The sequence below is a fragment of the Microtus oregoni genome, unplaced genomic scaffold (genome assembly GCF_018167655.1).
Source record: "Microtus oregoni isolate MIOR12 unplaced genomic scaffold, Mior012 000013F_ref0000133, whole genome shotgun sequence".
Classification (NCBI taxonomy): Eukaryota; Metazoa; Chordata; class Mammalia; order Rodentia; family Cricetidae; genus Microtus; species Microtus oregoni.
The window spans coordinates 36,425,202-36,438,104 of NW_024543072.1; the positions used below are offsets into that span (position 1 = coordinate 36,425,202).

General features: G+C 41.4%; 1 protein-coding gene across 7 annotated transcripts in view; it reads left to right on the forward strand.

Moving 5' to 3' along the window:
* The window catches only part of Dnm3 (dynamin 3), a 467,024-nt gene that overhangs the window by 149,513 nt on the left and 304,608 nt on the right, over positions 1-12,903 (forward strand). For all 7 annotated transcript variants that reach the window (XM_041662394.1, XM_041662390.1, XM_041662391.1 and 4 more), the window contains exons 5-8: positions 1,449-1,547; positions 2,123-2,283; positions 6,355-6,497; positions 11,609-11,744. In XM_041662394.1, coding sequence (XP_041518328.1) covers positions 1,449-1,547; positions 2,123-2,283; positions 6,355-6,497; positions 11,609-11,744 — 539 coding nt within the window. The remainder of the gene's footprint in view (positions 1-1,448; positions 1,548-2,122; positions 2,284-6,354; positions 6,498-11,608; positions 11,745-12,903) is intronic.

Consider the following 12,903-nt stretch of genomic DNA (forward strand, 5'->3'; position numbering starts at 1 on the left):
TGAATAGGTTCTTCTTAACTCCTGAATATTTCTGCATGGGCTTTTCTCTGTGGGTCACCAATTGTTCAGACATTGTATCTTTGCAGTCATTTATCTGACTTTTAAAGGCATTTTTCTATTGTTTTCTGGAATGATTCATCAACTTCATCTTCCTACCTTTCTACTTAGGTTTTCATCTCTGCTTTGTCTCAGTGTTTCTGTGTGTTTGATTCTTCATGAATCCAAAGGCTTCTTTTTCTTCAAGGATATTAATAAAAATAATGAAGCTTTCTACCTTTTTCGTTGTCTTTGCTGTGTTTATCTCATACAGTTACAATGCTATATAGCAACATTTCCATTCATGGTGAGCTGCGCACATATACGTGGTGGTGGTCTCATTATGGAACTTAAAAATTCCTAGGCCCAGTAATGCCAAGCCTTCCCAGCGCCATGGTGACATTCCTTCCTTGTGTTTGTGGTGATGCTGTTGTGAACGTGTCCATTCCTCTCACAGTGCACGAGAGTGTCACATATTCAATTATGTATGTGCCTGAAGCTTTGTCATGATATATATGACTGTCTTACTGATTTATTTATTAAGAGCTATTTGATTTCTCTTTCTCCTCATGAGAAGTGTCAAGAGGCTGGGTTACAGCCCAGATGGTAGAGTGCTTGCCTTGCCTCATAGTTCCTGAGTTTGAGCTCCAGAACTCCCATGCAAAATGTTGGGCATAGTGTTGCATGCTTGCAATCCCAGTGCCTGGAAAGCAGAGATGGATGGATTCCTGGGACCTGCTGACCGACTAGCTTAGCCTTCTTAGTTAGTTCTAGACCAACAAGAGAGCTTATGGGTCAAGAAAAAAGGGGAGAGTCAGTGGTGTCTGAGGAGCAGCATATGAGGTTGTTTTGGATGTCCACATGCAAGTACACACATGAACACTCACACCCTACACATGTGTTTACATACATGTCAACCATAGAACCCTATTCTGTCTTAGGCTGGCTGCAGGCTCAGGCATCTCATGTTGACTGCATCTCTTGTTTCCATCAGGAGGCCCTATTGAGACACCGCCCTGTGCTACTTACTTTATATAAACATACTCTGGGATGCTTGATTGCACAGTGATGAATTCTGCACATAGCACATTTCTCAGAGAATGTCCCTGTGGTTAAGTGACACGTGGCTGTATTTAGAAGTATTGTTGTGATGTACCTGATTTCCTCTCTTGGATGGAAAATTATCCCATGGATAAGTAGGTGTATAATCCATCTTCGCATTCCATCGATAATCACCAGACTGGTGTGACAGTAAGCTAGAAGCAAAGGAAGCAAGAGAGAAACAGGAGAAGGGCCTGGAATATGAGCCTTCCATTTAGTGTTGAGATATTTATGCCCTTTGACTTAGTTAGTTTTGGTTGTTGTTGTTTTGCAAACTGTGTAGTTGACAGCTGTGTTTGTTTATGATACAGGTCTGAGGACCATTGGTGTGATCACAAAGCTGGATCTCATGGATGAAGGAACGGATGCCAGGGACGTCCTGGAGAACAAACTGCTGCCTCTTCGCAGGGGTAATGTACTGTGGTTTCTAAGGCCTGCTTTTTATAATATGGCAGAGAAATGGCTGGCAAGCCACAGGGAGGCTTGGCTTTACTGCTTCCTCCATTAGAAGGGAGTGATTTATTATTAACTATACTTTATATGGAATGGCACAATGTTCCCAAGTGTTGTGTTAAAGAATATTTCAAAAGGAGAACTATTTCTTAAAATAACAGGAATAGGAAAACAGGGAAAGGAAGGAGCTTGAAGCAAGGTTATAAATATTCATCACAGGCTACACAAATATACAGCGATCTGTTTTAAGTCAGATATTTACTTGCCTGTTATACGATACAGTTGTTGAGATATAGTTTCTTAAAGTTTATAAATCTTTAAAAGCTGAGGGGTATTATTCTGTTGATTTCAACAATTTATCAATAGCCAAATCAGTGGCGTTTACTGACTAGCAAGGTCTTGGATGGCATGCTGTAAGGGGGCTCAGTCTTCGGGCCTTAAAATTAATTTTACCTGTTAGAGAGCCTTGAAGTTTCTCTTGAATAAATGACAGAAATTGTGCCAAGTCCCATAGGTTTGTGTTTCGTTTCAGGCTACGTGGGAGTGGTCAACAGAAGCCAGAAGGACATAGATGGAAAGAAGGACATTAAGGCGGCCATGTTGGCAGAAAGGAAATTTTTTCTTTCTCACCCGGCTTATAGACATATTGCTGATCGTATGGGGACACCCCACCTCCAGAAGGTCCTCAATCAGGTAAAATTATTCTTTCAAGCAGTTAGTACAATTATAAAATGTGTAGATTACTAGAATTAACATTTCTTATTATAAAATTTATTTTTCCCAGACAAGACACTCTACTTTTGATAATTTTAAAAGTCACTATTTAGACCCATACAATTGCCTTTTTCATTGGATTGAATTCACCTCAATATTGTTGACAGTATTCAAAGAAAAAAAACTTAGTGATTTAGGAACAGCAAACAGGAGACATGTGTGAGCATGCACTCACTCACAATACATTGTATCTTAAGCTAAACTTCTGCAGCTCAGACAAGGTAGATTTGTTTCAAATGCCAATCCGTGATGGTTAGGTTAGATTTTCCATTAACTTTTTTTATGTTTTTTGTTACATCTTTATTAGCTTCTTAATTTAAAATATTGAAACAATAAATCTTGATGAAGTAATTATTGATTTCCACTAATCTAAAACACCTTTTCTAGATAACACACTCACTCACAATAAATAGCACTGGAACTGGCATTCAGTCTACCCTCTCCCATGAATCACATACACCGTTCCCATAAGTTCTCAGTAGACTTTCTTACATATCTTCTTTCCATATTGGAGTTGAAAAGTGTGGCAGGCATGGGTGTTCATTGGATACAGGCTTCCTTCTTGAGTTTCCACTAGTTTGACTTTATATGGCAAGTAGCTTCTGTCACAAATGCCCTAATAGTTTCTATATAAACTCTTCTCTATATACTTAATGTGCTAATGAGTCAGGTAGTCACAAGTGTCCTGATGTTGGTCCTTTGAAGGAATCAGTGGAGGTTGTCATGGTAAAAAGAGCTGGTACTATACATGAAGCACATGGGCAAAACAACTTTATTTTAGAAAATAAAGATTAGCAATATACATTTAAGTGATGTTATCCAACCACCGTAAATTTCTGCCTTTTAATTAAGGGAAAATGAGCATTTAGAAGCCATGAGGCAGCATTTGGCTGCATTACTTAAGACATCAATAAATTTTAAAGAGCAGCACAAGTCAGTCATGCAAGAACCACAATATTCTACCAATGTAGCCAGTGTTAATAACACTTTCTAGGTTACTGTTTTCAACACTATATTCTCTTAAGGAAATTATAAAAAGATTAAAAAGTATCCTAGGCGAAATTCAATAATGTAATTGGACATATAAGTTAGAAATAAAGTAGGTTTTGAATAAGAGAAAACCAGAAGGACATGATTAGCCAATTAGGTACAGATGATCACCAAGTTAGGACATAATTGGATTCACGTTGAATGGAAACTGATTAGATTTTGTTTTGAAGATCTTTCCTTTCCTATATAATTGCTCTCTGTTGTGTCACATGTATTCTCTCTGTGAGAGATCAGGATAACTTCATCAGTGGTTTGATGTATGCTGTGGCTCTTAGGGATAACTGGGATGGGTGAGATAGAAAATGGCATGGCATTTTTGAGGGACTGAGAGGAATATCATTGTGGCTGGAAAACATGGAGAAGGGAGTGTGAGCAGTGAGAGATAAAGTTGGAAAGGCAGACCACGGCCAGGGCCTCTCATGTTCACAAGTGGAAATAAGGAATTTTGCTGTTATCTTGAGGTGAGAGTCTTCAAGAGACCCCTGGTAAAGGCAAGGAACCGGCCATATTGGAGAGTTTAAAGGAAATGTAAGCCATAGGTAGGAAGATTAATTGTAGACCAGGTAGGACTAAAATTGCAGAGATCAGTTAAGAATAAAATGAAAAAATATGGAATCTTGGTCTTTATAGGGCTAGTAGATTTGAGAAATGATGAGGAAAATTGAGAACTCAGTGACCCAAGGAGCTTATGATGGGTGATGTAGAACCATTGATGAGTAACTAGGTTAACTTCCAAGTTCCCAGACTGTCAGGATGTTGAAGACCTGTAGGAGAAGATGAGTATGTTTATTGGCTTTCACTGATATGATAAAATAATAATTTACAAGGAAAAGAGACCTATTTTTGCTCGTGGTTTCAAAGATGTTAGTCCATGGCCACTTCATTCTATTGTGATAAACCTGTGGCCACACAGCTCATCATGCTGGGAGCTCATGGCAAAGAAGGCTGCTCACCTCCTGGTGTCCAGGAGGGAAAGAAGGGACCAAAGTCTCAGTGTCCTTCAAGGGCAAGCTTCCAGCAACTAACTTCTTCCCACTAGCCCTGCGTCCTCAACGTTCTAAAAACCTTGCAATATTTGCACAAGTTGGTGACCAAGCTTTTAACATGTGGGCATTTGAGGCCACCACAGAGCCAAACAGTCGCTGCCGGGTAGTTCATTTGGGTGTGTTGAGACTGGGTGTCATTTATAGATCCAGAAGATGGTTAAGCGTGTATGCCTACAGCATGGATAAGAAGTTCTGTTTGGAGATAATGTGTTAGCAAGAACAGTTGGTTGGATATTTGCCAAATTCACAGGTAGAACGAGATGCCTTAAGATAGACCATTCACTGAGCTGAAAAGTAGGAGAGGATTCATAGTTGAAAATGTCAGTGTTATCTGTCTGATTAGAAGGATTGTTACAGGAGTTGGGAAAGGCACCTGAAAATGATTAGGATAAGTTAGAAGAGCCAGGGTTAAGGAAGTAGAGGAGAACCATGTTTTAGAATGCCAAGAGGAAATACAATGTTGCTCTGCTATTGAGATGTCTGTGAAGCACAAACAGAAGCAAGTGTTGTTATTTTCTGACAGCCCACACAGCATCAGGCGATTGCCGTTCTTCTTGTGTTTAGGACCTTGTCTTCTGTGCCATTGCTGTTGAGAACACAGTTCTCTTCATTCAACTGTTTCCTTTTCCATAGCCACAACAGAAGTACCTGTCCAGGAACCAAGACAATTCACATTTCTTAGTAGTGAGTGATGGAGCCATGAATCATTGACAATTAAATAACCCCATGGGTTAACTGAATTCCTACATTCATTCAAATAAGTGAAAATAAACAAAAGGACAAGTTAAAACAACTCATTAAGTCTTGATATATTTATTCTTGCTAGTATTCCTTTATTTTTCTTTCTCCCTTGTTTTCATTTTTCCTGTATTGCTCTGAAGTTTCTATTACCTCTTTGTTTTTTATTACCAGTATGTTACTTCACTGGGTCAAGAATCTTTGTTTCTTTTAATTTAGATTTTCAAAACCTTATCGTAGCAAGAACACATGACAGAAAACTGGACACTTGTGTTTCTTGCTCACATTGGCTTTAATTAAACACACACCATTAGATTCTCTTGGAAGCATTTGTCCTGCCGAGTTTCAGGTGCAAACTGATGACAGAGGCATTGCCAATCAAATGACTGGGTAGAGATGCCAGTGGCAGAGAGCTGTCCCTTGCTTAATCATGGAACTTTTAAAGCCAACTCTTTGAAGGTATAGAGTGGTGTTCAGTCAGAGCTAGATGGCACCGAGAGATGCAAGACAGTGAAGGGGCCTGCTTGAGACCCAAAGTGCAGAGAAAGCTGACAGCTGGCAGCCACCTGTAGCACCTTTGACCACCTGTGAGCCACCAGGATGCTCATCCATTGGGTAATGAAAAGAGCAGGTAGTGCCGGAGACTCTCATATTGCAACGTTTCTAGTACTTTTTCTTTTCTTTCTTTTTCTTTTTTTGGTCTTTTGATACAGGTTTTTTTTTGTGTAGTCCCAGCTGTCCTGGAACTTGCTCTGCAGACCAGGCTGGCCTCAAACTTGGAGAAACATCTGCCTCTGCCTTCTAAGTGCTGGGATTAAAGGTCTTAAATGTGCCTTTCTATGAACAGCACCCTAAATTACCCAGTGCTAATGTGGTGCAGGGCAGCCCCACCCGTAACTTCAGGTATATTTTAGCAGGGTGTGGTAGGATGAAAAGGTAACCCAAGTGAGTAATTAACTGAAGGGCTTTTGAGCATCTCTAAAGACAGTACAGAGGAGTGGACACTGCTTCTTCCTGTCCGCTGATGCTGTCCATTTCAAATGTGCATGTGTGTTCTAAGGGGGTGCTGACGAGAGCAATGGTGGAGGCGGAAGTCTATCTCACGAGCTGATCTTCACTCTCACACACATGTCTGGTTTTGCTGTGTTTTGTTTAGCAACTTACCAACCATATTCGAGACACCCTGCCCAACTTCAGGAACAAACTGCAGGGACAGTTGCTCTCCATAGAACACGAAGTAGAAGCCTACAAAAACTTCAAACCAGAAGACCCCACGAGGAAGACCAAAGCTCTGCTGCAGTGGGTCATCTCTCTCTTTCTTTGTTCATTTGAAACTTGTTTGCTTTGCCTTCGTCTGTTTGTTGTGTTGTTTTCTGGAAGCAGTGAGCAGCATAGACAAGGCTCTGTGTGTTATACAGGGACCCTTGAGTCACGTTTACTCAAGGAACATTAATTGATTTTACTGTTATTATAAGCTTAACCCATTGTCCATCTCGTGAATCCAGTCAGGGGGTAAAACTAGCAATGATAATTCGGGGGTGGGGGATGTGTTTTCTCCTCCCTTAGCCTCAGAAGTAAGTAGAGATGAGCATATTTATATTTTATAACTCAATCTGTAGATCTACTTTATTATCTTTTTCAAGTTCTCATGTGATTCCCTGTATGTATATTTCCATAGAAAGAGAATGAAATATTTAATTAAAAAACCATAGAGAATAAGGCCACATTTCAATTGCCTTTTCCTTTCTGGTAATGATTTTAATATGGCTGTTTAAACTTCAAGCACACAAACTCACATAGAGTTTTTACTCCTTCCTGATCCCCTCCCCCATCGTCTCCCTGGGTTGGTAGGGCAGGATAGCAGAGTTGCTAGAGAATGCTTGCTCCTTTCATCTCTCCTTTGACCCCCTGTGACCTCACTGTCTCCTCACCCTTGTGCTTCAAGTGGCACTAGGTCTGTGTCAATTGGAAGACTGCTATCTAGTGTCCCTGTGCACCTGAGTTGCCTATCAACAATGATAGTTGATGCCTCCTATAGTGCTATTTATTTATCTATATTTGTGTGTATTGTATATGTATGTGGGGGCGTGTGTGTGTGAGTGTAGGTCAGAGGTCAACATCGGGTGTCTTCTTTGATTGCTCTCCACATCACTTTTTTTTTTTTTGAGACAGGATCTCTCACAGAGTTCAGAGCTTACCAGTTTCATTAGACTAGCTGGCTGGCAAGCCCAAGAGACCCTCCTATGTCACCCACCTCCACTAGCATACAGCAAGCACACGTTACTGTGCCTGGCTTTTTATGTGGGTGCTCGAGTCTGAACTCCCATCTGCTTGCTTGTGTAGCAAACATTTTCCAACTAGACCACTTCCATGGCCTGTGTTGTAGCTAGAACCTTTGTTCCTTGCACATCAAAGAAAAATTAGTTTCTTTTTCATTTACCCGGTCTTCAGTATGTAAGATCCCTTTCTTCCTGCCTCTTCACTGTGTGTTGGGGTGGTCCCTGAATGCTTGACAGCCAGCAGCGAGGAGAGACAAGAACAAAACTTAACTCAACACTACTTAGTTAGCTGGTGCTGGGCCAGACTTATGGAGTCTGACACCAGGTGGTTCACTTTAGCCATATTTAAGCGCGGCACAATTTTGGAAAGAGTTTCCTGATGACAATTAGCTCAGTCCCAAGTGTACAACAAAGCTTAAGACATGTTTACATTGAAACCCTTTACAAAGTACATATGGTATGCTCCATAAAGATGGATTCTAATGACTCAGGAACAATGCTCACGATAAGGGTCTAGGGAGAATGACGGAGGTAAAATAATGCCTGTGGGAGTCAGGGTCGGCCCGGCCCTAAGATAACACAGAAGTCACTTAGACTGATGTAAAGCACACACGGCATCTCTTACAAGGATGGTTTTATGGACCGAAAAGCAATGCGCAAGATTTAGAGGGAAAAAGTCTGGGATAAACAAACATAATATTGTGGGGGATTCTGGTAAGGCCTGGCCCTACAGATAGCACAAGATCACCAGGTCGTAAACTACATTCTTTCTCAGCATTCCGGGAGGAAGGCAGGCAAACATCTCCTTCCTTTGAAGTGACACGCCTGTGTGTTTAACTTTCTTGGCTTCTCCAGTGCCTGTGCGCATAAGCACTTCTTACCCTCTACACTCCACTAGTTTATTCCCTGTATTTGCCTTATTTCTTCCCTGCTTGGTGGGTGAAAATTGACTTTCTGCTCTAGCAATTTTTTTTTTTTGCCATGATTGTCCAGTTTTAGCTTGGTGATCACCTTTTGGGGTGAGTGCTCACATGGACACAGATATTATTAGTGTTTTCTTGTTGTATACATTCAGTGTAAGAGACGTATTTCTTCCTGTAAACTTGGGCTATTTTGCTGAGCTGATGGTTTCTGCGGTGTCCCCCTACACCTTGGACTTCATCATCCGTTCAAATGGGCATAGATCTTGCATTGTACCACTGTCTCAGCTGGAAAGAGGAGGGGACACAATCTTTCTTCAAATGTGAGAGGATGCTTTGAAGTGCATTCAGTGTTTTTTGCTTTGGTTAGAAGATATTGCTTGTGAATCAGGCAAGGCATCACAAAGGTATTGGACCCACTTTTGTGCTTGTTGCTGCAGTGATGGTCACAAAAGGAGATTTAATTCTGCCTTTTTAGTGAAGAGATTGTTAAATATTCAAATTGTTTCAGTGACATCGTATTTGCACCAGTTAATATTTCACTTAGAAATAATACCATACCAAAGAAGAAGAAGAAGAAGAAGAAAGTATGGGTAGACCTCTTCCCACGTCTGTTTGCTTCTTCTTGACTTTGGTTAAACTCATAAAATTCTTCAAGTTACATAGAAAAGAAATATATTTATATTAAGGTCATGCATTATCTCAACATCCATCTGAAGCTTAGATGTGAAGACTGGTCCTTGCCTTTGTGACGTCATGGGTCTTGACTGCAGAATATTTCACCATTAGGTTGTTGTTGACTAGACTGTTGATCCATCTTCTTGTGCTCCCACCTTTCCCAGCATGTTCCTTCATCCCCTCTTCCTGCCACCCTTCCATGCGCTCTCCTCAGACCTGGGCTCTGCATCACCCACCATGGAGTTAGCAATGGATGGGAACCTTTGCTCTCTAGGAGAGGGTCATGAAGACGTGCGTGTGAATGATGATTTGTGTTAAACTCTAACCAACTCTGTGTATCAGAAGGAGGGAATGTTGGAGCCCAGAGGAGGAGTCAGGTACATGTGAGAAGTACTAATTTCCAGGGGAGTGAATGCTCAAGGCCAGGAAGTGTGAGCAGGGTGTGTTAGGTTTAGGAGGAGGGAGGGTAAGAGAATAGAGTGAAGTTGGGGACAGCTTATTTCAATACTGCCAAAGAGGAGGGTATGGGAAGGATCAATGGAGGTGGAAGTTTGCACAGATTTCTAGCATTTCAGTACATATACCGCAACCTTCCAGATGTTTAACAACACCATTAAAAGCATCAGCTGATACTTGGGTATGGCTAAATAATTTATAATTACTTTAACCTGTTATAGCCAAGACAATAAAAAGACACAAGTTTCAGGTGCTTAGAAAATATTTTTCTATTAGATTTTGAATTTGCAAGTAGTAGTTCTAATGTGTCAGAATTAGAATTTACAAACCTAGTTACCACAGATTTTCCTTTTTTTCTTTCTCTTTTATTTCAACCAGTTAGCCTAAGATAATTAACTACTTCATAGCACAAATATTTATTAAGCATCTCTTATAGGCTTATTGCTTGTGCAGAGATAAGCCTAGTGCAAGCCCTTGCCCTCGGTGGAGTGACTGACAGGGAAAGAAGCAGTGGTGATGTGGTCTGTGAATGTGTTTTCTAGAAGCAGGCTCAAGAGGCAGGAGACCCCATCCTCTGGGCGGTGGTAGGCGATGATGGTAGCTGAGGACCACTCATCATGAGGGCTTTCTCAGAAGAGTTACTACTGGAGCTGCGCCTTGAGACCAGAAGGAAGTTAGGAAGGAATGGAGTCAATAGTGCTACAAATAAACCCCCAGACGAGCACAAAAACACAGGGGCATGGGACATTTGGGGACTGGCCAGGAGATTCTTTGTGTGTGAATGGGAAGGTGTATGTGGGTGGGCAGGAGAGAGGCCTCAAAAATAACCATGGCCACAGCATGCATAATCCTAGATAACAGGTTCACCCCAACTGTGGGAACTTGCTGGAAAGCAAGCCAGAGCTAGTTGTAGAGGAGCCTGTGCTAACAGGTGTGTGTGTGACTGTGGCACTGTGACGTCTGACCTGGAGAGAATCCTACGATCAGGATGGAAATCTGGAGGTGCTTTAGCATCCAAAAGAGGATTACTGAGGCCTGAGCCAAGGCATGGGAATCAGAAGGCTTAGGACTAAAAGAAGTTAAAAGGTTCAGGTTTTAGGTGTGTTGATCCAAGACAGCTAAGAAAAAATACATGACCAGCACACAGTTGCACATGCGGACAAGGTATTCCTATGAGTCCTGGTAGCTGAATGATTTACCGTTAATAAGAACTCGGAGAGAGAAATTGGAGTTCAACCCGAAGGTCAGAAAAGCAAAACAGCCAGCTACTGGCTCTCACCACTACTTCAGTCTGAAATGGTGATCCTGTCTCCAAGAATCTCAGAATGAGACTGACCTTGAGAACTGTCTCCTCCCATTTTATAATCCTCTCTCGTTCTGAGATTAAAGGTGTGAATCACTGAAATTAAAGGCGTGTACCACCCGGTTTCTATAGCACCTAGTGTGGCTACTGGGATTAAAGGTGTGTGTTACCACTGCTTGGTCTGTAAGACTGACCAGTGAGGCTGTTTTACTCTCTGATCTTCAGACAAGCTTTATTTATGAAATTTTGCTACATGAAGGTCTGGAAATATTATATATAATGGCCTTTGATGCTCTGATCAACCTTAGAGCACCCCAGCACAAATTTAGAGAATGAGGAGAGAGACTGAGGCGTCTATACTTGGAGGTAGAAAAGGAGCCAGTGCCCTGGCTGGGGTTTGAGTGGCAGGAGCTGTGAGTGGGAAGTGTGACGTCATAGGAGTAGAGGTTCACTTGACTATTCTACCTAAGATTTATTACATTAATTTTTAATTCAAGCGTTCCTTAAATACCATTTCATGTTATAACCACAATGAACAGAGCACACTTAAAGAGAAAGATATTTAAAATATTTACTCTAGTTAAATATCTAAAATAAATCTCAGCAACTTTGTATTCTTGCAATGCCTTCTTAACTTGACCAGTAGGTGCCACTAAGAACACCAAAAAAAGGAGTCTAAGCTACGCCCGCCCTCAGTAAAATCGCTCAAGAACAGGAGAGCCACAGAACTTTAACTAACTTTAACTCAAGTTTATTTCTCTTCCTCAACTCTAGGATGGTCCAGCAGTTTGCTGTGGACTTTGAGAAGAGAATCGAAGGGTCGGGGGATCAAGTGGATACATTAGAGCTCTCTGGCGGTGCTAAGATCAATCGCATCTTCCACGAACGCTTTCCCTTTGAGATAGTGAAGGTTTGTAGCCAACGTTCTCTCTCCTGTTGCCCCGCATCGTTCCCAGATCCCCTTTCACAGCTCTCCTGGTGTAATATGTTGTGCTAGGACAAATATCGTTCTTGGAATAAAACCCATGGTGCTCAAAATAGTCTTTTCTGGTTTCAGTTCATATAGTTTACTTCAAGATGCTTGAGTTTTCCATTACATTTATCAGTTTTCTGATTTAAAATATTTCTGAGATTCTCCTATGTACCAAAGTTCCAGAGATCAAAATAGAGAAGGGGCAACTTTGTCTAGTATGGAAATACAGAAAATGAAAAAGTAGACCACATAAGAAAATTTCAAGTGTTACTGTGGTAACATGGTGCGAAAGTCCCTTTTCATGGGATGTTTCGACAGCTTTCTCTGAGTGAAGGGCATGTGAGCTATGACCAGCACAGCATTAAGAGGTCAGTGTTATGAGAATCACTAGGAGAGCCTGACTCAGGGAAGAATCTGTATCCTCAGGTGAAGTCACAGAACGGGAACACGTGTGATAGCAAAGAGCAGACACAGCAGATAGAGAGCCAGCTGAGAGGAAGATGAAAGAATTTAGAGAGGAAAGAAAGTTCCAGTTCATCCAGGACTTTCCTGGTTGCAGTGAGGGGTTCACATTTAACAATGAAAAGCAACAGGGGTGTGTAACTGAATTGGGTTGATGATCCCCACAGAATACTGTGCCTCCCAGGTCACCAATGGGTAAGCAATAGAAATGGTAAGGAAGAGTAGGGCCTAGCTACAAGTAGATGGACCTTTTAATTTTTTCTTCCTGAAACTTCTATAATATCAGGGGTCCCTTAAAGAGGAAGAAAGCAAAATTACAAACACATGGTTAGGCGCATGATCTTGGAAGGACTCTTGTGCAAGGGAGGTCTGGAATGTAAAGGTTTTTTTTTTGTTGTTGTTGTTTCTTGGGGAAAATGATGTAACAAGAGAGAATGGAGAGAAGTAGATAACTGTGGGATTTTAGAGGTTAGGTTGAAAGGCTTGGATTGATTCAAGAGACAGAAACCAGAAGATTCAAAATTACTCCCCAAGTTTTGGCTTTTGCCATTGGATAAGTGATGGTGCCCGTCGGACGAGGGAACTGAGGGAAACTGTCAGTGTGTGGGTAAGAAACAAGAGTTGTGTGGGTTTG